Raw genomic sequence first — 27,302 nt, 5'->3', positions numbered from 1 at the left:
GAACATCGCTCCCCCACCATTTATTTATGCTCCACGTACAAATGCTGTCCTTGTGCAGCTACCCACTATAATGGGTTTATGACTAAGTCCTTGATATTTGCATGCAGACTCCACCACCTTCATCTTTGCTGAAGGTTTGCTGGGATCTGTTCCAGGATCACTCCTGACAAATGTTCAGGGGAGCCACTTAGATACCTTTTCCATCTATTGAAAAATAGCAATATAAGGGAGGAAAGGTTTGTCAGCTCATTTTCTCCCCTTTAGATTTGAAGAGACTGAGATGTTTGCCTGTAAGTATGTATTTGCTTTTGAAAAAGTGAACTGCCTTCTATTTGCTGTTAGTGAATTTCCTCTAAAACTCAAACATTACCTGCATGATCATCCATGAATAGCAATAACTCTTAATGTTGGCTTAATGCAAAATGTGTTCTATTTTACAGAAATATTTTAAATTTTGTGTGTCTGTGTTACAGGAATCACCAGCTGGTGAACCGAAACAATGTCTTGTGTCTCCTGTAATGAAAGGAAAATTCTTAGTGTTAGTAGTTTCCTGTGAAGGGGGAAAGATTTATTTAAGGAATTCACGGTGAACTTTACAACAAAATGTATGCAAGCATTTTGCCATGTTGTGTACATAAGTAAGTAAATAGCAAACTTTTATTTTTTTATTTACATCATAAATGTTCATTCTGGTTCTGTCGCAGGCAGTGCTAGTTACCTTCTGCAGCATAGTCCCCAGATCTTTTCCATCTGCATATAAATAAGAGAGTTCATCTTTTGCTTCCTGTGGAAGATGCTTCCCACCAAGATGAAGGACATTTGGAAATGGATTTTGTGTACTGAATGTCTTTCACTATAAGGGCATCTCTCCTTTTCTTCTTCTCTTGTGATTGTATGACATGACGCAGCTATGAGTTCTGTGCTTTGGATATGGAATATCTGACAGCTGGGTTGGGTTTTTTGTGTGGGTTTTTTTTTCTTTCTTTTTTTTTTTTATTTGAGTATAAAAGAAGTGATCCAAGGGTTAGACTGGCTGTAAATGCTTTAACTTTCTGCTTCATGAAACCTAGGACTATTGGAACAAGTGTATCTTACAGCAAAAATGTCTGCAGAGGGAAAACTAGAAAAATGTTTTCTTATGCATTCATCTAGACTTGACAGCAGCTTCTCTCATAAAATACGATGCAGAACCCCTCTTTAGTGTCCCTTTCCTGGGAAGGAATGACTCCTTCAGCTGCTTATCTGAGCTTGAGTATTTTGTGTAGATCAGTTCAGTCTTTATTACAGTATAGTACCAATGTAAGGATGCAAAGGCATAAGTAAACTTATCATAACTACTGAATTAGAAATATTGGTCATGTTATTTGCTGTCCAAATCAAAAATATTACTTGATTTAATCCTCCTGGCTGCCAGATTATTGCCATCTAATGAAGATGTCAGAGTGCACTTCCATCACTGCCACCAGCAACTGTACAATAAAGTACTATGTAGAGAGTTCCGTTTCTTTAACCAAGTTGTTGAGGGTATTTTTTTGTAACAAAGGATGCAAAGCTAGACAGGGTGCTTTTATAGCTGAAGTTGCTGTGGGTGATAGACAAAATACTCTGGATGTGAGTATAGTGGAGGTGATGTAGAAAGTGCTGCCCTTACCTGTGTTGTGGTTTATGCTCTCTTTTGCTTCTATGACTGATCAGTCAGAAGTTGCCCTGATGTATTAAGCTTTTAAATATTTTAACATTTCCTCTAAACCCACATAGTATTGAAATGATACATTTAACATTTACCTAAAAATCATTAAAATATAAAAGAAAAAAACATTTAAAGGAAAAAAAAACCCCACTATTTTTGCATATTTTGAAACGCTATCCATTACATTGAGTAATTATATATTAGTTTGGCCAGCATCTCTAGTGCACAATTAAATCCATCTGAATTTGTGATCTAGATTAAGTGACTAGTGCTGTGCCAGGTGAGCACAGGTTCAGGATCTGGTGTGAGACGAGCCCTTCGTGGACATCTTTCCCTAGGCCTGTGCCTGCTTTCCTTCTCCCTCCCTGCGAGCCCATGCTTATGCCTTTGCTCAACCAACCATCTCAGCGGCTGCTTAGTCTCATTAAGCTTAATACTGCCCTGACTTTTTTTGCATGAGAATCATTATTTTAGTAGGCATTTTTAAATTGCTACTTAGAAGAGAATCATCTATATCATGTTTATGTTATGTGGACCCATTTTTAAAAAATAACGTGTATATGAAGTTGTGGAATCGATAATATTTTCTTGGTATGTGATGTCTATTCACATTATTATATGATGTGATTGATAATTGGACTTACTGAATAATTAAGTGTATGGGTAGTGTCTTATCAGGCAGACTACAAGAACTTCACAACAAGATGAGTATCCTCTCTTAAAGAGGATGAGTATTATATTACCTCATCTACAAGGATATAGGAAATTCTGATGTGGTCTACACAATGTAGCTAATATTCACCATTTGGTAATTATTCATAGGACTTTTTTATTGACTTTTTAATGGTGGATGTAAACTATCTGATCAAATATGTAAAAAATATGTTGTACAGTGTTAGATGCCACATCACTTTAACATTTAACTATGTTATGATGTGCTAGCATTGTACTGTTTGTCCCCACCTCAGGTATATGTGCATAACCAGCCATCTATCTTACAAACAAAAAATAAATGCAATAGAATCTCAGATACTAATTAGAAGTAGTACCTAGAAGCTCACTACTTGCATAACTCTATAGTGAAAGACTTCAAAGTTTTTTTGTCTTAAAAATCTAGCATGATAGAAAAAACGCAGGTTATTTATTACATTACAATTTTTTCTATTGCTTTGTGGTATTTCAGAAGTGTTTATTTGTGTATAAGACTGCAGAAGCATAGATGCTAGCTTTTTGCCTTTTTTTTTCATGGCTAAAAATAAAAATATGTTCCACAGGTACTCCTGAAAATACTGCTTATTACTGCAAATAATGAATTTGGTGGTGTGTTTTTTTTTGTTTTGTTTTTGGTTTTTTGGGGGTTTTTTTTTGCATTGTTTAGTATATACTCCCAGTATTTTTCCTACAGGTCGGAAGAGCAGTGACCAAGTCCTGCAGTGAGCCAGAGCCAAGCCGTGCCAAAATTTGTCAGTGATGAGTTTTAAATATTTTGAAAGTTACAGTTTTCTCCCAGCTGCTTTCCTTGCTGTCAGGAATAAGTAACCTGCTCTTGCCAAGAGATAGCTAATTCCACACACACACACACACACACACACACCCCACCTCCACAAGTGAAAATTAAGGCACTTCTCTCTCTTCTTTCATCTCCCCAAAAACATGTATGCCAAGCATGTCCTGATCACTGAGCACAGATTCATAGTGCTGATATTTCACTCCAGGGTGCTTGGAAGCTTTCTTCCTCTGCCCTTCTGCTGAGTAAGAAATGTGAAGTCTTCCTTAGTCATTGGTATCAGGCCAAGGGTTCTTGGCCCGAACTAGGCATCTGCTTGGAACAAGACATCCGTCCTCAAATGTAGTAGCTATTTTCTTCCTAGGAAGTAATTTCCTTCCTAGGAAACACCATTTGGGGGTTCTTTTCTTGAAGGAAAAAAAGTGGACTATCTCTGTTGCCAGTACAGTGCTGAGCCTTTAAAGCTGATCCGATGCTTTTTGAGTCCAAGCTGATTGTTTTAGTATAGAAAACAAAGGATTCTTGAAGTCTGACCTAGAGTGGTGGAGAAACCTCTACATGGTTCCTGTAGACAGTTTTGATAGAAGACATGAGGTAATAAGGGAGTGCCAGACGTTTTTTATTTTTAAGATTCCTTTTCTTTGTAGACAATTAATGTTTTTATGCTGTCCCTTGCAACCTCCCTGGCTCTGTGCTGTCAGCAGTATCTGCTGTGCAGCTGTGAGACATAGCCCATCCCTACCGGTGGTTATAGCCCTGTTGTCTGATCCCTTTTTATTGGCACTTATGAGTCCAAAACCACCTGTCCCATGGCTCTGAGAAGGGCAACAACAGCTGAACATGTAAGTCTCCGTCATCATTGCTTGGTAGGGATTTTTAAAGAAACCTGCTTCTATAATTTTTTTAATTGTGTTTCTCTAAGCACTTTACTGTTTCGGAAAGCACAGATCCTGATGGACTTGCAAATATAACCATTTGCTTCTTCATATGTGTAATATAGAACACAAATATGTTTCCTCTGTGCAAAGTTCTAACAGTCAAGGGGCAGCATTTGAGGCTCTTCCCTACAATGGGTGAGAGGGAGATGGTTGAAGCAGTTGGGCTGTGACCTTCAATGGCAAAGTGCTGAAGCAACAGTGTAGGGCCAGTCCCCACAGGTATGTCTGCAGTATGCTGGATAAGTTTAGATACAATTTTGTATTTTTACCCTAACAGTGAATTGTTTCAGTGACACAAACTGGATTCAGACTGCAGAACTGGTATGCTCCATGGAACAGAGCAGAATAGGTCTGCATGCTTTTTACAAAATAAAATCCAACTGGAAATTATAGGCCTCGTGCCGGAATTGCAGGTCAAAATCCTGTGTTCTGAAAGAATTCAGGAAAGAAGGCCATAATGGCCCCTTTTTGGCCTCGAAATCTCTGAATTTACTGTGTATAATGAATGCAGTTTGTTCTATTTACATCAGTTCTGACTGTCCACCTTTTATGCAGTTGGCATATATAATTTAGAAGACAAAATCCACTTCGTGTTTTGCAGATGAGTCATGGAACTGCTAAGTAGCTTCCCCACAGTGACTTCAATTTCAACCTGTAAACTAGAATAAAGTTTGTATTTAGAACTGCTAAAAGCGATCTGCATTTTGAAAAAAATTGGAACATTTCTGTCTGTGTTCCAGTTTTGTGTATAAAGTTTTTTTTAATTGCATGGAAAATAATATAACAAAATATGTTTGACAAATTCAGCATCAGGCAAATGTTTAATAAAGATAGGAAAAATGAATAAATGTAAACAAATTTAAGACCTCTTATTTAACAAGGTATTTAATATTCTTCCAAAGCAAAATATTTGTTTGAAGATACAGATGTTTTGCCAAAGGCACAGTTACACCAAAACAAATTTCATTCTTGTTAATATTTGTGGATCAGCCTTTCTTACATGCCCTGTGATACATTCTTGGTGATGGAGTGGAGGAAAAAAAGCAAGGAAGTTTCTGTTCAGGGTTTTCTCATTATATAGTGGTGCTTATTCTGGATTTATTTATTTTAATAATTATAGATTATAAACTCTGTATATATATTTTTTGCCTTTAATCCTCTAGTTGATTGAATCCTTCCAGCTATTTTCCTGTTTTTTTTTTTGGGGGGGGGCAAAAATAAAAAAAAAAATCTCTAAACAGGTATGTTAAACTTACTAGAATAATTTCCCGGTGCCTAAAGCATTACTAAGGAGGTATAGATTTACTAATAAAGTGAGCATTTCAATAAAAAAAAAAATAATTACAATTTTACTTAGGGAGAATCAGAAAGTGTTAAAATCAATAACAATGTTAATCATAAAGGGGAGCATACTTCAAATGGAAAAAAAAAAAGGTGAACTGCTTGAGTTATCTGATTAGAAGCAGGTAAGCAGTGTAATACCTTGGAATAATCCATAGGATAAATTTTGATCTATAATTTGAATATTTATACTTTGAAACTAACATATAACTAAAATATGGAGAAAAGTTCTATTGTTTCACTTGCATATCACACCTGGAGCAGAACTGTCTCCTCCTTTTGTTGGTAATGTGCAGTCAAATTACCACTAGATGTTCATGCTGTTAAAGAACAGTTGTTGGCTTGCCAAGAGTGCCATTGTTCAACTTTCCTTGATTTTCTTCTTGTTGTAATAATGCCATTCAGCTACATTTTATTTTAAATTAATTGCATAGATGAGCTGCACAAAATGTCCCTAACTGACGTGTCACCTCTGTAATTTTGAGAGAAGTAACGTAAAGCACATGAAGATAATGTTAAGATAGAAACTTGGTTGCTTGTGTCTCTTTTGCTTTGGAACTAAGCCAAATAGAATCTGTTGGCAAGTTCTCCAAAATACAATCAGAATCCTTTCCAGACCAGTATGAGAAGCTTTAGTTTGATCTGCTTCTATCTGAAGAGTTTGTATGAGTTTGAGCTTACATCTGACTTTACTGTTTGCATCCTGAGGATGAGTGTTTCCTAGGGCATTTCATCCTCCAGACCAGCTTCCTGCTCTTCCCCTCCTTCCCACATCTGCCATATGGGACAGAACCCACCAGATCAAGATAAGCACTGGCACTGCCGGTCTAATTTCCTGCTTCAGCAGACCAGTGGAATTACGTGTACAGACTAGGCAATGATATCCAAAACAAATGAATGCCAATGGAAATTCTGCCAGTGTTTTAAAATACTAGTACCAAATCTGTGTTTCCATACCTGTGTTGATTAGGTGCTTACACGCTCACCATTTAATTTTCAAATTAGCATGGGTATTTCCCAAGAAGTCCAGTAGTATGGTAGGTAATGAACACATATGAAAACAAGACCACTTAAGTGCTTTCATTTCATAAGTTAATTTAGATACACAGGATTTAATACTTCTGGGCAAAAAATTTAATGTGTGACTTTTCAATATCTAATTTCTATTCAAAGTCCAGGTGACTGATCAGTAGAATTTAATACAGACTGCTGTTTTAGGTTCATAAAGAGATACAAATAGAATCACAAAACAGTGGCTTGATATGACTTTTATATTACTGGTTGCATGATAATTCTTAAGAGCTGATGATTTTCATTTAATCAACATGTGTTTCTTGTAAATAAGAATGAGACACCTGCTATTTTGGAAAGAGTAGGTTAAATAATTCTGAACAGAAAATTTCCTACCTTTGTTTATTTTTATAATAACTCAGAATATTTTGTTTATCCTCTGGTAGTATAAAATAATAAATAAATAAGAAAAGTCCTGTCAGTCATGTGGTTTATGACATTTAGCTGCACCTGCTAAATTGTGGGTTCATTGCAGAAAAACTGTCATTACCTCCAGTATAGTCAGGATTTTAACAAAGATGTCTAAATTCTAGCAAAGCTGTTGGATTCAGTGCAATGAAATTGAAGCACATGGTAAATATTGCACTGAAAAGGGCTGAGAGCAAATGCACTACTGGCTTACTGAATTTTTTGTACCTACTGCCATAAAGATGAATATTTATTAAAATAAAAAGCATTTCTATTGCATGCAGATAATTTATTATTCGGCATCATATTTTAAAAGTTCATTTAGTTTTCAGTGGCAGCAAATTGATAGCTGTGAAATATGTCTTATTGTTACCTATAAGTCAGAATTTCATAGTAGATTTAAACTACATATCTAAGACCACAAACACTTGCATTTTGCTACTCAGTAGTTAGCAGATACTCTCAGACCTATACACACAGTAATAAAAAATAGAGGGAATTGGTTTTCACAGGTAATTAGCAATCCCTTCTACTGCATGTTTGACATCTCAAATGGTGTGCATTATCACCATCCAGTTGATGATGACCTAACTATTTCTAGAGGTAGAGGCTCAGACTTTGAGCTGTGGAGGTACCTTGTTCACTAGTAGCCAAAATAGCAGCTGCGTTGACAAGTGGTTACACCAAGTGGTGGTGTATTTGCAGCACTGGAGGAGGCGGCTTGCATCTTCATGTGCAGAGCCTCAAGAAAGAGGCCATGTGTACATAAAGGAACTGTCTCTATTTTTGTTATTATTATATGTTCATATTAGTAAATAAATCCAAAGCATTTTTTGTTTTTTGAATAATTTCCTGGTTTTGATGAGGACTGAAGATTCGATAGCATTTGTGAATGGGGATGCACTCTGTGGTGTGCTAGTCGTGGACAAGGCAGTAGAGCGCCATTCAATTCAGGCTGGATAGAATTAAGTAGTACTCCTGGTCATTGAATATCATGACATATTCCAAATAATCAATTTTATTTTCACTCTTAGATTATTCTCCCTCTGTACTGACTATGGGCCAAGGTTCAAGACAGTCAAACCATTCATTACAGAGGAAAGTTTGCTTTTGTTTAATGGTTAATGAGGTAATTATTTTTTGCATGTGATGCAGTCTTATAATGCCAATGCCAGATATGGTAGATTTGGTGATTGTTGTGCTCATTATAGTAGAAAGCTTATTCTGAGGAAAAAAATAGTCATTAAAAATTAAGAAAAATAGAGCACTGAATGGGAATGTTATTTGCCACTGTTATACTCTGAATATTGGTATTGATATGCATATTTTATTTTGGGACATAATATATTGTCTTGTGATTTAGTTGACTAAATAAAATTGGAGAGTTATGATAAATTGTTAGAAGGTATCACCGTCCTGAATAGAACATATGGTAGAGATCTGGGTAAAACCAATTTGATAGTATACGTATATTTATTTCACCTTCCACGTGCCTGTAGATGCTTATTTTCCACAAAACAACCAGCAAGTTTTTTCAGTAGCAAATAATCTGACCGTAGACTATCCTTGCTCTCACTTCCGGTTTAAGTTTTACTTTGCATAATCACGTGTTCTGTGTCCTCTATTTTGATTTTAATTTCTTCAAGATGAAGTTTACTAGAGGCTGTAATGGATTTAGCACAATTGCCACACACTACAGAAATCAGCTGGAGAGCAGTAGATAATAAGCATCAGCATTGTCAGTGTAAACTCAGAAATCCTACACCATAACCTCATTTGCCTTTGACATGTTTGCTGGGAGTGCCAGATGATTCTCGAGAGCTACATTACGCAGATTGTTAAGGACAGCCCTGAGACCGCTTGGATATTGCAGTTACGATCTTTTTACTGCAAGCCCACAGCCTGAGCTTGATGGTAGGTGCTGACCCATCATCTCTGGCTGAATCAGCTTGCTGATGCAGAGCTTCATGTGGACAAAAGGGAGTAAGCAAACTGCAGCCCTATGGCTGCTCCAGAGACTGGTCTTTTACTGTGATGTGTATATAGCCATTGAATTTTAATTTTCTCACTTGTTGGTCTTGCCTATGAAATGACAGTTTCATCTACTGCACCGCAGAATGATGGTGAAGTCTCGGGAGTGTTTGAAAGCACAGGAATTTCACATTTCTATTGCAGGTTGAAATACCAAGTTTTATTTGAGAATTGTAATTATATATGAGTAGAGAAGCACATAAATCTGCCTTCCTTGAAATCACCATATCTTATGCAAAGTGCAGCCTTGCCAATTCAGTAATCTGTGAAATCTGGCCTGAGCCATGCTGCCCACTCCAAAGCAGAGATGTCTGTGTCCCATCTGTCTTGTCCTCTTGACAGTGTCAGTAGAAAATTCAACTCTCAAGGCCATCAGAGAAGTGCTGCTATATTGAGAGACCTTATTATCTCTCTGGGGAAGAGCCTGGAATAGGATGTGTGACTGATAATTTGTTCCCTAATTTTCTCAGTAGTCTAGGGATATGTACGTTATTTGGGCAACAGCTGGCTGAGTCCATTGCCAATCTGGCTCAGTAATGATCCTTGGTGCAATGCAAGAGAGCAACCAGAGTTTATTTTTTTTGTTCCTGACCAGAAGTGTTTCCATGTAGTTGGGAAAGCTGAGCAGTTCTGTGGGAAATCTGGGAAAAGGTGGAATGTTCTAGACTGGCAAGATCACATCTACAACAGTGTCTGATGTTTCACCATCAGTGCGCAATGTAGGGTGAGAAAATCAAAGTGCTGGTGTAACTTTCCCTACTCTTCCTCTTAAAAATTTTTAGCACCTTGAGTACTGTACATTTTCAAATGTGAAGTCCCTATATATATTTTTTTTAACTTTTTTTTTTTTTTTTTAATGGAGAGAACAGCTAAATAAAAGTGTCAGTACCAGAAGGTATCCAGGAGTAACAATCTCATGGACCTTACTGGAGCTGTGTGGCACACAAGCAGTGACAGAATCATAGAATCATTTAGGTTGGAAAAGCCCTTTAAGATCAAGTCCAGCTGTAAATGTAGCCTATTAGGAAGGCTCTCTGTGCTGTGAATACTGGCCCTTCCCCTCCTCTTGGTGCTGATTTACTGTTAATTGCACTTCAAAGGGATTGGAATGGACTATTAGACTCAAGTCTATTATCCTAGCTTTTAACACCATGAAATCATGTTTAGTGCTTTGCTCTAGGGGAGAAATGAATATCCCTAAACATTTTCCTCCCAGTAATGACAGAAATACAGATGGAGATTTCTGCATTAAAATAAGTAGAATGGGGAAAGCGTGAGGAGAAATGGCAAAAATAGTCAAATCTTGTGCTTTAGTACATCGACTGATTGCTCTTTGTGTTAGATAACTGCCTTCCATTTATGCTAATACACATTTAGATCTTTGCATTTTCATTTATTTTTATTAATTTGCTTTGTAGTGGTTTATGCAGTTGTGTTCTAAAAGTGAAGGAGACTTGTTACTTCTGATAGGAGATTAATTATGGCATAACTTCTATTTTCTTCCAACTTTTTGTAATTGTTGGCTCCTTAAAATGATGTAAGTTAACATTTTGCTGTCACATGGTGTATTGACCATTCCAGAAAGCTGGAGCTCAGTGTTATTCTGACTGTGCTCTTGAAACAGAGAAAATAAGACAGACCCTGCTAGGGCAGCCTGGATTTGGGAAGTCTGAGTGAGTAGATCTGTATAAAGGTGCTATGCTCACTGTCAAGCAGAGTCCCAGGGGAGCAGAAGAGAAATGCAGGAACATTTCCCAAATCCAGGAAGACTGGAGAAGGAACAGCTTTCACTCTATCCAACAAGACCAGAGAAGAAATAACTCCAGCAAGCTATTTCTGCTATCTGCCATGGATTGCAGGACGAAAGCTCTCAAAGGGGCTGCAGTTTACGTTACCAGTTAATAAACTGGTAAACTTTTAGCAAACCATTGGAAACTTCTAAAATTGGAACAGCTTTGTGTTATCATGGCAATAGGTAGAAGAGGAATGTATCTTTCAAAAACCTGGGTGTGGGGGTTTTGTTTTGCTGCGAAAACTAAGCTGACAGCCCACCTGGATTCTACAGCATGTCTGGGTAGAGCCCCAGTACAGTGTCTGGAACTTTATTCAGCTGCATTCTCTATGATTACATGCATTTCAGTCAGTCTAGCTATCTTTGTTGTCTGCATGAAGTAATTCAGCTCCTTCTGTTGTGCTTCCATCTTTCCAACACATACAGAAGTAACTTACCTAGGCAGCAGATGGTCATGCTCTTCCATTTGAGATCGTTACAGACATTACTGCCTGTGGCTGATTGTCATTGTCCACCTTCCTGCCTTCCACAGCTCTGCAATGAATATTTCCTCCACTGCTTCATTTCAAACTGAAGAAGGCTTGATTTAAATTTCACTATCGTATTTTTTCTTTGTAAATCGATCCCCCAATGGATTTTTTAATACTCAAGAGCTGTCTACTTCCCATGTCCCATCTGAAGTGCTGGGGTAGGAATATCAGCAATTATAATAATGAGGCATGATCCGGTGCAATTGCATGATAGGGAAGAAATCTGCACTTTTGTAAATGGATGGTGACTGTTGAGAAGAGTTGAAAAATTTCATACATTGATATAGAACAGTAATTGGGCCAACTGAAAATTGGCATGAGTTGAACATGACTTCTTATGATATCCAACAGGAAGATTAGGAAAAGAGGAAGATGCATTGATTATGAATGGAGATTTGAGTTTTCCAGGCCAATCCACCATATCTGGTCACTTTATTCTGGAGTTGAAGAAGATGGAAGGATAGGTTTTGTGCAAATGCCTTCACTCCCAGTTTGTGCTAATTAATCATTTCTGCACAAATATACAACATGCAATAAACGAATTTTAAAAAATCCAGGTTGTTTTTTAGGCTGATTAATCCATCAAGATCAGTGTAACAGTTGAGATCTGGGCTCTTGGGCTCTATCTTCATGATAACATAGCTCTGTGTAATAACTGAGAACTCCACCTTCTCAGCAGAGCTAATTTGCTTGTGTCTGACGGGATGCTACTGTGAATGTGGTGCTTCTGTTTCTGTAGGTACTGTTCCATAAGATGGTTAGTTTGTTTTTTGGTTAGTTTGTGTTTGGCATAGAAGGGGGAGGGAAGTAGAAGACCTGTAGAAGCCAGAAAGTACAGGAATTACCTCTGTCTACAACTTTGCAAGCCATTTTGAATAGAGAATCTTCTATGTAATGAAAGATTGTCTGGAAGAGTCACAGTTTACATTATAAAACAAGTGCAGAATTAATGCTTTCCTGAAAGCGCTAACAAGATCTTAAACTTCTAGAAAAGAATTGGAAATCTTGCTCAGATGACATGTGACTTACCTGGCATATTGAAATTTGGTCTGTATCTGTAATATCTTTGTAAATGACTATTTTATTTAATTAGCAAACACTTAATTAGACAAAGATTTGTCTAGCACCTCCTGTTCATTAAATCAGAAAGCATTCTCAATTTTAATTAGCATGACATTTTCTATAATCAATTTGATGAAATGCCATCTGCGGTTCTAATAATACTGTGTACAGCAAAGGCTGATTGACATATGTATTGACAGCAAGTTACCAACCTTCTCTTATGGTTGTATTTTAAAAATGTAAACTGTAAGGAAAAGGAGGACTGGCTTGCTAATGCTGCTGTTTGTGCTGCAAAGGAGAATTTTATTTAAACAAGCCAAAATTTACTAAATATTTTCAATCAGAAGACAAGCCTTTACAATCTTCAGGTTAACACTATCACTAATTTCAGAAGACTGCCCTGAGGCATCCTTATTTTAGATATTGTGGAACAGATTTTCAGCATTGCCTGGTTGTCTCGCCTTCTCTTTCCTTCACCTTTTAGATGCTACTTACCCTCTCAGGATGGACAGATTGTTAATATCCAATTGTTTCTATGCACAAAACTGCCTGAGTACTGATGCTGCTGTATCCCCAGCAAACTCCTTGGGCTGTCCCCTCAAACAGGATCCCGGGGGCTCATCAGTTGGACCTCCTCTAGCTGAGTAAAAGGCAGGCTCTGCTAGAGCGATGGGATGATGTATCTGCCCCCCTTGCTATGGTACTTACTGGATAGCGAAAAGCTCCAGATTTGGGTCCCTGTTCTGTATTAACACGACAGCAGAGAAAACAAAGTGAACAAAAGCCCATCAGATTTCTGTAATGCTCATAATTTTTAAGTGAGGGGAGATAAGGATGTGAATACTGAAAGAATGTTGGTGCTTACTGCTTCTGGGTTTTTCAGGCAATAAGCTTATCTGAAGATTTACAGTGCTATGTATAAATTAGCCAGCTATCAGCTGTCTTTGGTCTGTGTACCTTCTGTATAAATACATTTTTTCTTTAAACTAGTCAGTATCAGTATTAGTAAGTTCTAAAACACTGTTGAGCCAGGTCCTAGCAAATTGGATTTGGCATGTCCCAACAGAAATTGATGGATCCACACGAATTCATTAGGAGTTACCATGAAGAAAACCTTATTATCAACAAAACAAATTTGCAAATATTCTACCAAAGTGCTTTTGTTTGGCAACCAGAATTTACATTAACAGTACTGTGAATTTAGTAAGAATTAGGTTGTTTTTCCCCCAAAGTAGCACTATGGATTCTGTTACTCCTTGTCACTATTAGCATCTGCAGAGATTATTCAAATTAATCTTAGTGAACAAGGTGGTGATGTAGATTTACAAGCTAGACAGCTTTAGTTTTATAATAAGCTGGGGTTAGTATGATGAGTGTTAAAGGCTAGTGGAAAAACACAATGTGTATTCACAGGTCAAAATTCACAGCTTAAAAACTCTGTGAATAGAATAGAATAATACTCAATAAAACAAACCCACTCATAGCAACACAGCTCTTGCATGGCTAAGATGAAGCATGCACAGAGTATTGGAAGCTCAGTTTCAGGAATCTCCTCCCTCCTGTGGCTTTAGTAAGCTTAAGCTGGCTCTTCAAGTTTTCATAAATTCTCAGAGTCCATGCAGGGCAGGGTTCCTTCTTTTATGCTGTATCAGAGGAGCCTCATTTGTTCCTGAAGCTGTTGGATTTTCCAAGTACAACACTGATGACTGTACTTGGTTGACTGGTCATGTTCTCATATCTCTATTGGTCTTTGATCTCTTGTACTATATCCCAGATTTAGAGACCTACGGAAATGACAAAACATTTCATATCACCTTTGTCCAGTCAGACATAGGAGGTGACTGGCTTTCTCTTGACTCTTATGGCTGAAATATGCAGTTTGTCATGTGTGTCAACAGTTTAAGGTGCACAGGGAGTGTCTTGGATTGACTCTGTGGGAGAAAAAAATTATGTGATAAGCAGACGGGAGCTTTTTGTGTCATGTAGAGGTCTGAATATGCAGATCTACCAACAAAAGAAGAAAACTTCCAACTACTGGAAAGAGAATAGGGCACTGGACTAAAAATCAAGAGGCTTAAATTGCTCAACATGCTCTTAACAGGCTGTGTGACCTGTAGCAAATCACTCCAGCTCTTTTCTGTACCTTCTTTGTCTATTACCTTTTAAATTGTCTTTTCTTTTGTATTTATTTGGAGCAAGAAGCTGATGATATGTAATAAATTTTCTAACACAACATACGTTCATCTGTAGGCAAGGAAAAGGTTGGTTTCTGAGGAAATAGTTGCCTTACTTAATACTAATTATATCCCTGTGAAGTAAGGTGCAATGGCTCTCTGTAAGTAAATCTTGCTTTTCAAGTTGGTGAAGGAACAATTAATGCTCACTTGGGGAACACTAGTGAGAGAGTAAAGAAACAGCGCAGTGGACTAACATTGCACAACTACTTTTTGAAATAATTAGACTATCTGGCAGAGCAACTGCAGTCTAGATACCAACTCTCATAGCACTGCTTACAGATAGAGTAATTTTGAGTAAAGATAATAGAGGCTGGCTCTAAACAATAAGGTTTAAGTGTTTGGAATATAGAGGTTTTGACATAATTTTGTTTTTTTAAAGTATAAGGTAACTTCCCCTTCCAGCCCAGTCTGTGTAATTTAAATTACAGAACAAGTTGCTTAACTTCAATGACATGTTAAATCAGAGTTTATACTCATCAAATAAACCACCACCATTCAGTGCCCTGCTTTCAGAAAACTAGATCAATAAAGACCATATAGATCCTGGGCCAAATTCTTAGACTAGCAGAATTCAGGGCTTGATTTGCAGTGATGGTGGTGTAATTAACCATGGGAGTTAGTCCATTTTCCCCCCAAAATAATACATAATTTTTCATTAGAATTTAAAAGGGACTGAAATTTTTTAGATCATGTGAACGTATGTGGTGCCATGTGAAGCTAGTTGGAACAGTGAATGCTACAAATCAATGCCATAGCATTTAGGGCATGGCAGAGTGTTGTCAATTCAATAAATGAGGGTTTATGCAATAAATGAGGGTGAAGAGTTATTGCAGAATTTATGGGGGTCAGGCTGCTTGTCAAATATGAAGTGTTTTGCATTGATTTCTTTGCATCGTATGATATTTTGCCTGTAGTTTGACATTCCATGGAACAATATATATTACACTAGGCACAGTATAGAGCTGCATCTCCTGCCAGCAACAGTATCCTGATCTTGAGTAAAACCTTTAGCAGTGTTGAACCTAAAAGAGGGACAATAGCCTTAACAGAATTATTTATATGAAATGCTGCTTTCATTTTAAAAACACCTGAGATTATGATGATGCCATATTTATTTCACAGTTGCATCACTGAGGGCTGTATTTATGATACAGACATATACATCCAAACTATGATTTATATTGTATGGAGTAATTTCAGCAGAACATGTGTTCCACATTCTTTGCCTAGAGATAGAGCACATGATTAAAAGATTTACTTTTAAACACATACAATAGCATAAGAATTTGGACATGTAGCCTCACAATGATCAAGTAAATTACTGTTGGTTCTGTAGCTAATATAATTCTGTAAGAGGATGTAATATTTATGTTGCTGACTCAGGTGAAATTATTATGCTTTGATAATCACAGAAGAATTTTCATTTTAGAATTTGTTTTCATGTAATATTTAATTTAATATTGCATTCTTTGTGAAAGCCAAATAAGTTGTAGAGACCTGCTCAGCAGCAGGTTTGGTCTACAGAGCTGTACATTCAGTAGTCAGCCTCCGTCAGAGTCAACTTTAGAAATAAGCTCAAAATGAAGGTGCAATAAATTCTTCACAAAGATACTTATCTATAATAACAGCAGAACCTACCATACGTTTTTTTCATCTATCTATCTATCTGTCTATCTGTCTATCTATCTATCATCAGAGTGACTGCTGAAACACCAAGTTAGTTACCTTATTCCAGGGTTGTCTTCTAACAAACCCAGTGAGTTTAATTAAACCAGACACTGCATTTCTGAAAAAGCCTTAAATATGCAACACAGAGAGCAAAAAAGATCTTTATTACATTCTTTGTTGAAAACCCTGCAATCAAATAAATCAAATTGGTAAGCCACACCAGAACCATCTCGGCAGCTAAACTAAACCACCTGCTGCAGAGTAAGGCAGGTCAGGGGACAAACGGCGGTTGTCCTGTCTGCCTGGGAAAAAAATTCTGAGCTTTGTGGAATTTGCATGCTGGATTTGAGCATCATACCAGGCATACACCCACACAGATTCTCTGACCGAGGCTGCAGCACTAACCGACCCCAGTATCCCATCTGCAGCTCAGATCAATATTTGATAGTTTTTAGGAAAGTGGAGTAGAAGGCACAAACAGGAGGTGAATTATGCATCAGAAGGAAAAATAAATATCCCTTGATCCCACAGGCAGTCAACTGAAAAAAACTCAAGGTTTGAAATTTTCATTAAAATTGTCTTAGCACAGAGCTACAAACAGAAGTTATATTGTGCAGACAGTCCTGTATTCCCAAAGATTCATTGCAGAAGAGGATGAGAAAAATCAATAGAGGGAGTTAAATCCATGGATTTCAGTCCAGGAGAGATCGCAACAGGCATCCAAACTCAACTCTTTATATTTTCACCCACCTTCAGACTAAGCTAATTCTTGATCTAAAGATATATTTAACATATCTATAAGAAAAGACATCTCAGGGCTGCTGATTCTGTGATCTCCTTTGCTGAGCTCTTCCACACATTCCAACCTCCATACCTGTCATCAGCTTTTCCCTAACTATATGTATGGCCTTTATATATATATATGTCTTTGAGCTTTGTTTTTGTTAACCTGAATAATTTTAGCCATTCCAACTTCACATTTTTATATTTGCTTTCTGTTCCGGAGTTACACTGACAATTTCTTAGCATTCCTTGTTGCTCATTTCCCATTCTTGCAGCATACATTCCAGGAACTGGATGTTTTACAATAACATCAATCTCACCAGTGGTGTAAGCAGAGGGCGGGATCACCCTGGGACTTTTATTTGTGATCCACTTATGCTGCAGAAATGCATTAACTCTTTGTGCCGGGATGTTGCATCAAGAACATGTAGTACAGTGTTTATCTGAATAAGCCCATATATTTTTCTTTCCATCACTGCTCTTCAGTTCCAGTCTCCCATCTACAATAATGACTGGTTAACCAGGTGAGACAGATCACTTGGTAGTAGCACAGTGTCTTACTCTTTATATCTTTCTTAGTTATACTATTTTTAATCCTCCTAATGTGTGTTCCATTAATTCTGTTTCATGTAAGCTTTGGAATCACGTTATCATAAAATCAATGAAATAACTTGAAAAAAAACCAATATACAGTTTCAGTATAGTTGGCGCTATCAAACATAACCCTGCCAAACATTGTTTAGCAAGATCTGTGTTTCATAAAATGCTATCAGGTATTAATTAAATTGATAGCCAGTATTTTGTAGGAGAATTCCTGGATTTATTGTGCCACTATCTTATTTGGGACTCATGTCGGAATAACTTATGCACAGACCCTTGGTTGTCTGTCTTCACCTCTTAGTAGCACAGAATAAGCTTATTTGTCATCCAATGGTCTGGAGTTTCCAGGTGTTTCAGAAATTCGAAAACTATTGCAAGTGGGAAATTTTGAATGAGTTATTTTAAAGCCTTTTTTGTGTACATCATCCAGGGCTGGTGACTTTGTAATACATGTTCTTTATAGAAGGTTTCTCACGTTCTCCTTTGCTCAAGACAGAATGCTTTCTATGTTACTGGTGTCATTACATGGATAATGCGGCTCTTCAGCACTGCTATTTGTGCCCATCCAAGAGGTTTTGGCATGATACTTCTCTTTGTTTTAAATTAAAAGAGAGCTTATTGAAGTAGGAACTCTACTTCTCTGAACGGCTTTGTGAATGGTCAGGAATCCCTGAACTTCCTTGTGGTGAAGACAGCAAGATAATAAACAAAATAAATTAATCAGTTGTGTAAATCGACTATGTTAATCACTAGGTATTCTTTTCTTCTGTAGACTTTTTGACTCAAGGTAACAAAAATTTCTAAGCAAATGTATGTTTATGGCTCTTATTTACATTTGAGCTATCAATGAAAAAAATCATCATTATGTTGTGTAACCATCAACTATCACATTATCCAGCCTGACAAGCTATTGACTGGAATGAGACTTCCATATAAATTAATATGATTACTTTTGAAGACTATATTTATGCTCAATGCTTGCATGGTGTTTTGATATAATCTTGTATCCAAGAATCTCCATGCATTTTGCAAGCATTCATTTAATTTATGCACTTCAGGAGTTAACTACTGAATCCAATATAGAGATGAAAGCCCACGTTCAGTGAGAGGTGTAATTACTGTCCAGTGTGTGTGTGTGCGCCTTTTGAAGAGGTCTGACTCAATTTTCTGTTCTGATCATTTGAATAAATTTTCTTCTAACTTGAGAACAAAGGCTTTCATTTGTGCCATTCACAGTATTTGCTGTTCCAAATGCTGTTTCATACCACACATGTGACTTGCAAGATGACCCCTAGGACTATGTATTTTATTCATGGTCCTGTTAGTAATTTAAGGGAAAGTTCTTGATTTGGGTAAAAGAAGTTGCAAAACCTGTAATGTTATGTAGTAGCCAGTATCCTGAAAGCAAAATGACTTTTTACAGTCTTATTTCTTTTTATTCAAAATGAATATTTGAAATCTTTTTCATTATAAGAAGTTGCTATTAATTCCACACTTCACAATCTAATTTTGCTTCCTAAACAACAGCTCCAATAATACTGTCCTAAACTCCATCAATCCCACCCCAGTTACCAGCCATGATCCTAAAGTAGCTTAGTAAGCTCTTCAAATGAAGCTTCATTAATTTTACAGAACATACCAGAGGACATTAGCTGTTGCCGTATATCTAGAGTTTCTGTGGAGTCAATTAAAATACAGCTACATTTTTCTGAGTAAGTGTAGCATATTTTTTTATGATAGCTTAACCTTTTTCTCCAGTCATGTTTACTTCCCACTTCATAAAATTCGGGGATCTGTGATGAATTTCTCAGTCATTACTGAGGATTAGTACAGTTCTATTGTGTTTCCTTTAGGCTTAATTTAGAACTTGTGCTTTCTACAGTTTTATAACAAAATAGTTTCATTTGATTAAACGTAAATCTCTTACATGGGTTTTAAATAACATGAAAGAATTAGCATTCAATCTATTCAATCTCTTATGAGAAATAGTGGGAAATTTGGAACTTTTTTTTTTTAAATCAAGGCTTATGTAGTTATTGCGGGTTTTGTTTTTTTTTTTAGTTATTGTGTAAATGTGCAGGTATTGATACAAACAAATACAAAACCTTTTTCATAGGAGCCACAAGTACTTTGTATATTTAGTTCAGGTGTATTTGATTATTTTTCTTCTGGAAACTTAAACAACAAGCAAGTGGTAGAAGGAAAAAATTATGACAGTTCATCCCAGAGTGTTTTAAATGTTCTACAAATGGAGCTATTTTACTTTAACCTTCCTTTGCTAACATTCAGGTTATGTGATGATCTGGTATTATGCAGCCCAGCACCAATTACACTAATTACACAGGATATGGACTGTCTTAAGATATAGTAGGTATGTTTGTAATCCATTTACCAGAGATAGAGAATAGTACAGAAGCGCTGGTAGAATCACTTCTAAAAGGATACGTGAATATGGTGCCCAGGAAAAGCTTTTTCCTTTACAAAACTTTTCTTTGGTGTGTGGCCACTATCACAGTGAATATTGTTGGACCTTAAAATGTCAGACTGACAGTGACATGTAGGTGAACGTTCAGGATGTGACTTTGCTCACAGCAATCCCATCGGATATGTTTTTTTCCACAGAAAATGTTTCCATTTAAGTGAAATAATATTTTTGAGGGAGGTGAGCATGATATAGGGCATTAACTGGTATTTTTGAAGCTACATGAGGCAAATCAACAAAACTAGATATTATAACTGCATTTCTTCTCTCGGTCTTGTTTGCGCACTGTAATAAAGATATTCCAATGACTTTAATATGCTGGTTTTCTCTACAGATGTTGTATTAAATACTCAATGTGTTTGCTAACTGTTAATGCCTTTGTTGTTGCAGATACAGCAGTGGTATATAAAAATAGGAATGGACATGTTGTTGAGCTGAATGTAGAAACAAATACAACTACATTATTATTGGAAAATACAACTTTTGTAAGTAATATATATTATTTACTTATTTCTTAGTGGAAGTCTGCTAACATTTTTTCTTGCAACAGGAGTGAGAGAGTATAGTATTTAAAGGTTATGGAAAATATATTTGTAACATAGACTAGATTATGTATAAATGGGAAGTATAATCCATTCCTCTGTCAGTACACAATTTCTGGCTGAAGTTATTTGTTGTTTTAGGCAACCTACGTGTAGATTACCAAGATGTTGGAGGATATGTTGTTGGCTGTAGTCCATGCTTTCTTCAGGCCACTTAAAGGATCATGCCTGGCATCTGTGCTGGTGAATCTACCAGATTTTTGTTATAATAAGAGATATCATAAAATGGGGGAATGCTACTTAAAATGTTGTTCCTCTGTGCTTTAATGGCAAGCTAGATGATCGGTGACTATTCCTCTTGACCAGTGAATAGTATATACGTGAGCGGCTTGCATATGTTTCTGACTAGCAGTAACTGCTAAGAAATGCTTTAATGCCTTAGTCTACATTTTCTTTTGCTTTGCTTGGTGCTCTTATATTCTCAGTGATACCACTTATATCCTACCCTGTAATTCTTGTTTGTCAGGGTTTTGCAGCATAAATGCGTGGCTTGTCAATCTTTCCTCAGAAATACTCCATACAGACCACTGGCTGTTATTGTTAATCCATGTATTTTTAACTTAGTAAAATCTTTTGTATCTGAATACCGAAAAGAATGAGTCATTTTAATCAGTGGACTTTGACAAAGTCTGATTTTATTCCTGGTCTGTTGCTGGCCTTTGCTGTTACAGATTCCTCCTTTCAAAGCATAAAGCCCCTGGTGACCTTTTGTTCTAACTCCTTGAACTAAAAAGATGAGAGTAGAAGTTCAGGAGAAAGAACTTGATTATAGCTTCCTAGGTCAATCTAAAGATGAAGGAGAAGGGAGGAGAGAATTGTATTTTAATGGCATGTATGTGAGCCTCCCTTTCTGTAAGCTGCACCCTTCAATATGCTGGGATGTGCCTCGGGGTACCTCTTAGTCCAAAAAATGCTGGCTGACACAATTAAAAGTGCATGAAAAGGTGAATTTCTCTAGAGTACAAACCACGAAATACTGCAGAAGCATTTTCCCTCTTATCTCTGTGTGTGTGTGTGTGTGTGTGTGTGAGCACTTGCCTGGCTAAGTAGAGGATTAACTGTGTAAGGCGTATGTATTGCCTTTAGTGTATAACTTGAGTGCAAACAGCTACTTGGACATCCCTGGGTATAAAACTTGACTTTAATGATAAGACTTGAGTTTCCTCACAGATGAATTCATACACTTTTAGCTGCAAATGTTTGGCTTATGTGATGTCAAGTGTAATGCCAGCATGACAAGCTATTCAGGCCATTATGCTAAACCAGTCTTTGCCAAGTAATGATGGATCAGTATGGACAGGCTGCTTCACACTGTGAATGTTGCCTCTCTTCACAAAGTTGCTCTTCTCTGGGCTTTTTACGTAACTGCTTTATCCTTTTTTATCCTGTGTGACTTTTCCTAAATCACACAGACTGAGAGCTCTCTAGGTGCTAGATATCTGCTCTTTATTAGAAATGTGGGAAACTGATCCAAAATGGATAATATTCAAGCAATCATTTAACAATTATGTATAGAACAGAGACAAATAAAAACATGACTGTGTTTTTTCTTGCAAAACTCCTCTCTGTATACAGTCAAAAGCTGAGTGTTAGAGGGCAATAAAGTGAATTCCAGCAATGATTATTCATACGGAAGTAAAATTAAAAGCTGAAAACAGAGCAGAAGACTCAGTAAGTTTGTTGGTGTCTATTTGGCAGAGAGCAATGGGAGATGTTGCCGTGCTGAGTTGTCTGTTGACAAGGTGACCAGTGATCCTAACAGATCATAACATTACAGAGGCACACTGTACGGTTGAAATCAAAAGCTGTCCTGTTCTTCTAAGCTCCACTGTCTGCAAATTCACACTGCTAAATGTACTCTTCCCAAGTTAGGCACCTGGATCATTAATCAAAATTTTCCGTGCTCCATGTCACATCTGCCTAATCACTAGTGCATAATTAGAATGGTGCTGGTTTAATGACTCTGCAGAGATGTCTTATATTAATAAAAAATACAGCACAGATCCAACATAGGCGGTGGCAATGCAAGTTCCCTCATTCTTCCCTATCAAAGGGTTTTAGTCATGGAAGTCACCTTTTGATGGAAGTTATTAGTGTGCTTTCAGTCCGCGTTCCCTCCTCAGTTTGCCTCTCTGCTCAAGCAGCCCACAGAAGTGGCAGGTTTTTCTTAGTAATGTTGATAATTGTCCATTGAAAATTGAACTGCCACAATAAACTCATTGCATAGTGGCAAGGGGCTAGTAATGACTCTTTGTCACTACTGATTGGGCTGTGTTTGAACCAGCAGCTCAGAAGAGATTTTCTTTTTTCCTCATCTCTAATTCCCTGAAGTAGTTTTCCACTGTGTACAGATCACTGGCTCTTCTTTTGCATCTTAGAGACTACCATTTCTGTGCAAAGTACATTTCTTTTATCCTTCTTTGTGTTGCTTATTGTCTGAAAGTCGGATAGCCCTACTGAAGAGCTCCTATGCTCACTATGCATGTGTATCAGCAAAAAAGCAGGCTGTACTTTTTAATAAACATATGTTATGTGTATAAAAAGTTAAACAAAAAAACAACCAAAAAGCAACTTTTAACACTACCTATAGCAATAGTCATGCACGTGGAATGAAGAAAGGCTAGTGTTTTGAGACACCCATTTCACTTCCATATGGAAGTATCTATCCAAAGTTCCTGAATTAAAGTGTGGGGGGGGTTCCAGTTTCATTAGGTTTTATTCAGATGTAGAAGAAATTACTGCACTTCATTTATACTTTTCAAATTAAATATTTTTCTGTAATCCATCTGTTAGTAAAACAATATGGCCTTATATATAATTAAAATCAGCAAAGCAATATTATGGATAACAAATCCAGTGACATAAGTGAAAAAGAGTAACTTGTCAAGCACAAAGAGTCTATTACCATCTCTGGATATCATAATTTGAAGACATTTTCTGTTACATGTTTGTCCTCTTGAGTGTATTCATGTAGTGCATCCTGTTTAAGCTGTCTAATAAACAGTTAATATTCTGAGCCAGCGGCATATAAATGTTAACAGCTGGAGGCTGGGCAAGTCTTCTATTAAATGGAGCCAAAAAAAGCCCTAGACATTAATCATTGTGTGGCATCCTGATGTTTGCGATGCTGCCTTGATATGTGATTACAATATGGCTTCTATCATCTATCTGAGGTGCCTATCACCATTATCGTGACATGCCTACCAGTTTTTCAGCATTTAGCAATAACTTTAGTACACATTACAGTTCCAAAATAAGTACCATTATGCCACATTTATCTAACTAATTTCAGTGTTTAACAAGCATTTTATTTATTCCTTTAGCTGTCACCTATTACATAAAGTCACTATGAGCATGTTACTTGTTCACACACAACCCAGCCTTGAGCTCTGGCTAAGGTAGAGAGGAGAACATGGAGGACCACATGGGGTCTTTTGCTCAGGGGAGGTTGTCCCTCTGGTCCCTTATCACGCTTCTAGCTCAGCCTCTTTGGTCTGTTTTGCAGTCCTTAAACCCAAATGAAGATGAAAAAAGCAAACAAAGAGATGATAGAAAACACATGTAGGGACCGTGTGTTCTGTTATGGTACTTTCCAAATGCGTTGAATCCTCTGAAAGAAACATTTAGAAACTTTGCCTTCATTTCTCCCTCTTAAAAAAAAAAAGGCTGGGATAATTATGAAAGTGGTAAGACTGTTATTTGTATGCCCTCAGTTCCCCTGCTTTTGTGGTGGATGCATGCAACATGATTCAGACACCGTGCATACACCCAAACAAGTCCAGGATCCTGGGTCAGAAATGAATCTAGCGTGACTCCTTAAGCCTTTGGAGAGTAGATGATGGGACATATTTTGAATCACCAAATAATAGGATGTTGATTTGTTTGCGATGCCTGACAATACAAGTATAATTGCTTTCAGTTTGGAAACTTTAGAATAGGGTCTTGTATTTACAGCAGATTCCCCCCAGCTGTATGCTTTGTTGTCTTCTAGAACCCAGTAATTCCTGACCTGCTCTCCCCCTTGATTTCAGCGCCTTTCCACAGCTCTTTTCAAGCTGAAAGGGAAATTGCATCCTAGTGCACAGCAAACAAGTATTACCGAGTTGCAAACCTGTTTCTAGGGGCTGGCCAGGAGTATGCCCTAGAGTATGTTGTATTGTATTACTGTGGATCATCTTCACACAAGGGTGGAGAGAAGGATTACTTCTTGCTGCCTGCTAGTTAGGGGATGGCATCAGAAGGGTGAGAAGAGCAGGAGTAGTCTTGGCTCATGAATCATGATTAGGCTGTGGCAGCTCAGCTGTGAAAACCCTGTGCAGGCCTTGCAGCCAAACACAGAGAATGAGAGTTTTAGTCCAAGCAAAGCTTTTGGCAGGGACTGTTTTGTGGTGTTCTACAGACCGTTGTTCATAAACAGTCCTTCTTGTTGATAGTTCTCTTCTTTTTGATTTTTTTTTTGTTTGTTTTGTATTCCCCATCACTACACCCCTTTCCTCTTTTTATGGGAAACTCAGTGCAGCATCTCAGTGCAACTGTAGTTCCTTTATTGATTAATGTAGATTTAATTGCAAAAGTAGTTTACATGCTTATATTTTAAAAGCCTTGAGTAAAAGATTAATGAAAGGGTGAATAATAGTAAATACATTAAACAACATTATATAACCACATAAATACTAGTAATTGTTGCAACAGTGGATATTTTAATGACCCACACATGTTGTAAATAGGTGGTTATGAACACTAACATTATCTCTGCTCTGCCATGCTCCTCTAAACATTAAATAACCCCTCAGCAAAACCTTTTCAGTAGAGGGGTTTTTAGGTGGTAGGGTTTATTGTTGCAGTGCACCACTATGCATGGAGATAGGAAAGCCTGACAGATGGAAGGGTTTGCAGTCACTGTGGTTTGGTGGTTGCCATTGGTTTTTGTCCAGGTGAAGGAGGTTTCAATATAAAAAATGCAGGAGACAGTACTGCAACCTGTCAGGTTAGGGTAGCTCTCTGTGTGGGATCTCTCTAAATAATAGTCCTGATGAGATGATTCCTTGATACAGATATAGTTGATATAGATATCAACTTGATATCTATATATATCCTTGATATAGAAAATAGTTAAGGGTTAACTATATCAAAGATGGGGAATGGGACGGAGAAAATTCTGTGATTTACTGGTTAGACATTGTTTTCTACTAGGGAGTCAATGATGTGAGGCTCCTTTGAGCTGCACAGGTCTGTTCATGTCTTTTTTTTTTTATCTTCTAAAATCACCTCCTGTCCTAGTTTCAGCTGGGATGGACTGTTACCTTCTTAGGAGCTAGTGCGGTGCTGTGTTTTGGCTTTGACATGAGACTTTTCAGTTCCTCAGGCCTTGCTAGTAAAAAGGCTGGAGGGGCACAAGGAACTGGGAGGGGACACAGCCAGGTCAGCTCACCCGAACAAGCCAGAGCAGTGTTCCATCCCATGGGACACCGTGCCTGGTATATGCCCCTGGGGGCTGGCCGGGGCAGGCAGGTCACTGCTCGGGGACTGGCTGCGCATTGGGCCGGTGAGCAGTTGCGTTGTGCACCACGTGTTCCCTTCTTCCTTTCCCTCTGGATGTTATTCTTTCCCTTCCCCTTTTCATTATAACTGTTATTGTCATCAGTGTTATTAGTTCTTTCTTTTTTATTCTATTTCAATTATTAAATTGTTCTTATCTCAACCCCCAAGTTTTACATTCCTTTCCAACTCTTCTCCCCATCCCTGTGGGTGAGGGGGGAGTGATCCAGCGGCTGCGCGGTACTTAGTTACCAGCCGGGGTTAAACCATGACACCTCCTCATGTATGTGAAAGTATCTTGGGACTGCATAAGGAGTTTCAAGTGAGTTTGGGGGAATTTGTTTTGTGTGTTTTGGGAACCACCTCTCCAGGATGGTCCCCATCCATAGGGCAGAGTTTTGCTTATATCATGTTTTAAGGCACGTTCATCTTCTGTGTTGGTTAGAAAACATGAGTGTTAACAGTTGCAACACATAGCATTGCAGCATTTTTGGATCTAGATTAAATGCTAAGGTGACACAAAAAATAGCGCATTAAGAAATGTAACCTTTAGAAAGCCATTTTTTTCAACATTCTAATTATCATGCATTTTTCTAATTACAACCTGGCTTTCTTCGCAGAGGTCCCCTGTTTTTACTGCTACAAGGCTAGCTCTTCTGCTAGGCTCCAGTCTCAGCTGCTCTCTTGTCTGACCACCCTGTGGTCCATCTTCTCCTTTCATTTGCAGCAGTGGCAATGGGTGGAAAAGCTAGTTGTTCCTTGGTTGCTGGTACCACCCTAGGAAACTGCTACATGCCAGATGCCTTCTCATTTTGCAGCTAGGGTAATTCTGTCCCATCCGATTCCTCTTATGCATTGCCATTTGATCGATGCCTGTCTGTTAAGTTGAACTGAATACCTATGAATGCTAATGAACTCGTATACATTGATGTTCAGTTATACATTAAAATCCTGATAGAGATGTAAGTATGTGATAGAGAGATGTGTAAGTTCCTAAGCAGTAGTATTGCCACCAGGCTTTA

General features: G+C 37.6%; 1 protein-coding gene across 3 annotated transcripts in view; it reads left to right on the top strand.

Moving 5' to 3' along the window:
• DPP10 (dipeptidyl peptidase like 10) overlaps positions 1-27,302 on the top strand; it is a 548,242-nt gene that overhangs the window by 374,866 nt on the left and 146,074 nt on the right. For all 3 annotated transcript variants that reach the window (XM_055719219.1, XM_055719218.1, XM_055719220.1), the window contains exon 4: positions 20,531-20,625. In XM_055719219.1, the coding sequence (XP_055575194.1) occupies positions 20,531-20,625 (95 nt within the window). The remainder of the gene's footprint in view (positions 1-20,530; positions 20,626-27,302) is intronic.

The sequence above is a fragment of the Falco cherrug genome, chromosome 8, assembly GCF_023634085.1.
Source record: "Falco cherrug isolate bFalChe1 chromosome 8, bFalChe1.pri, whole genome shotgun sequence".
Taxonomy (NCBI): domain Eukaryota; kingdom Metazoa; phylum Chordata; class Aves; order Falconiformes; family Falconidae; genus Falco; species Falco cherrug.
The sequence above is the reverse complement of the archived record's forward strand: the minus strand, read 5'-3'. Positions and strand labels throughout refer to the sequence as shown.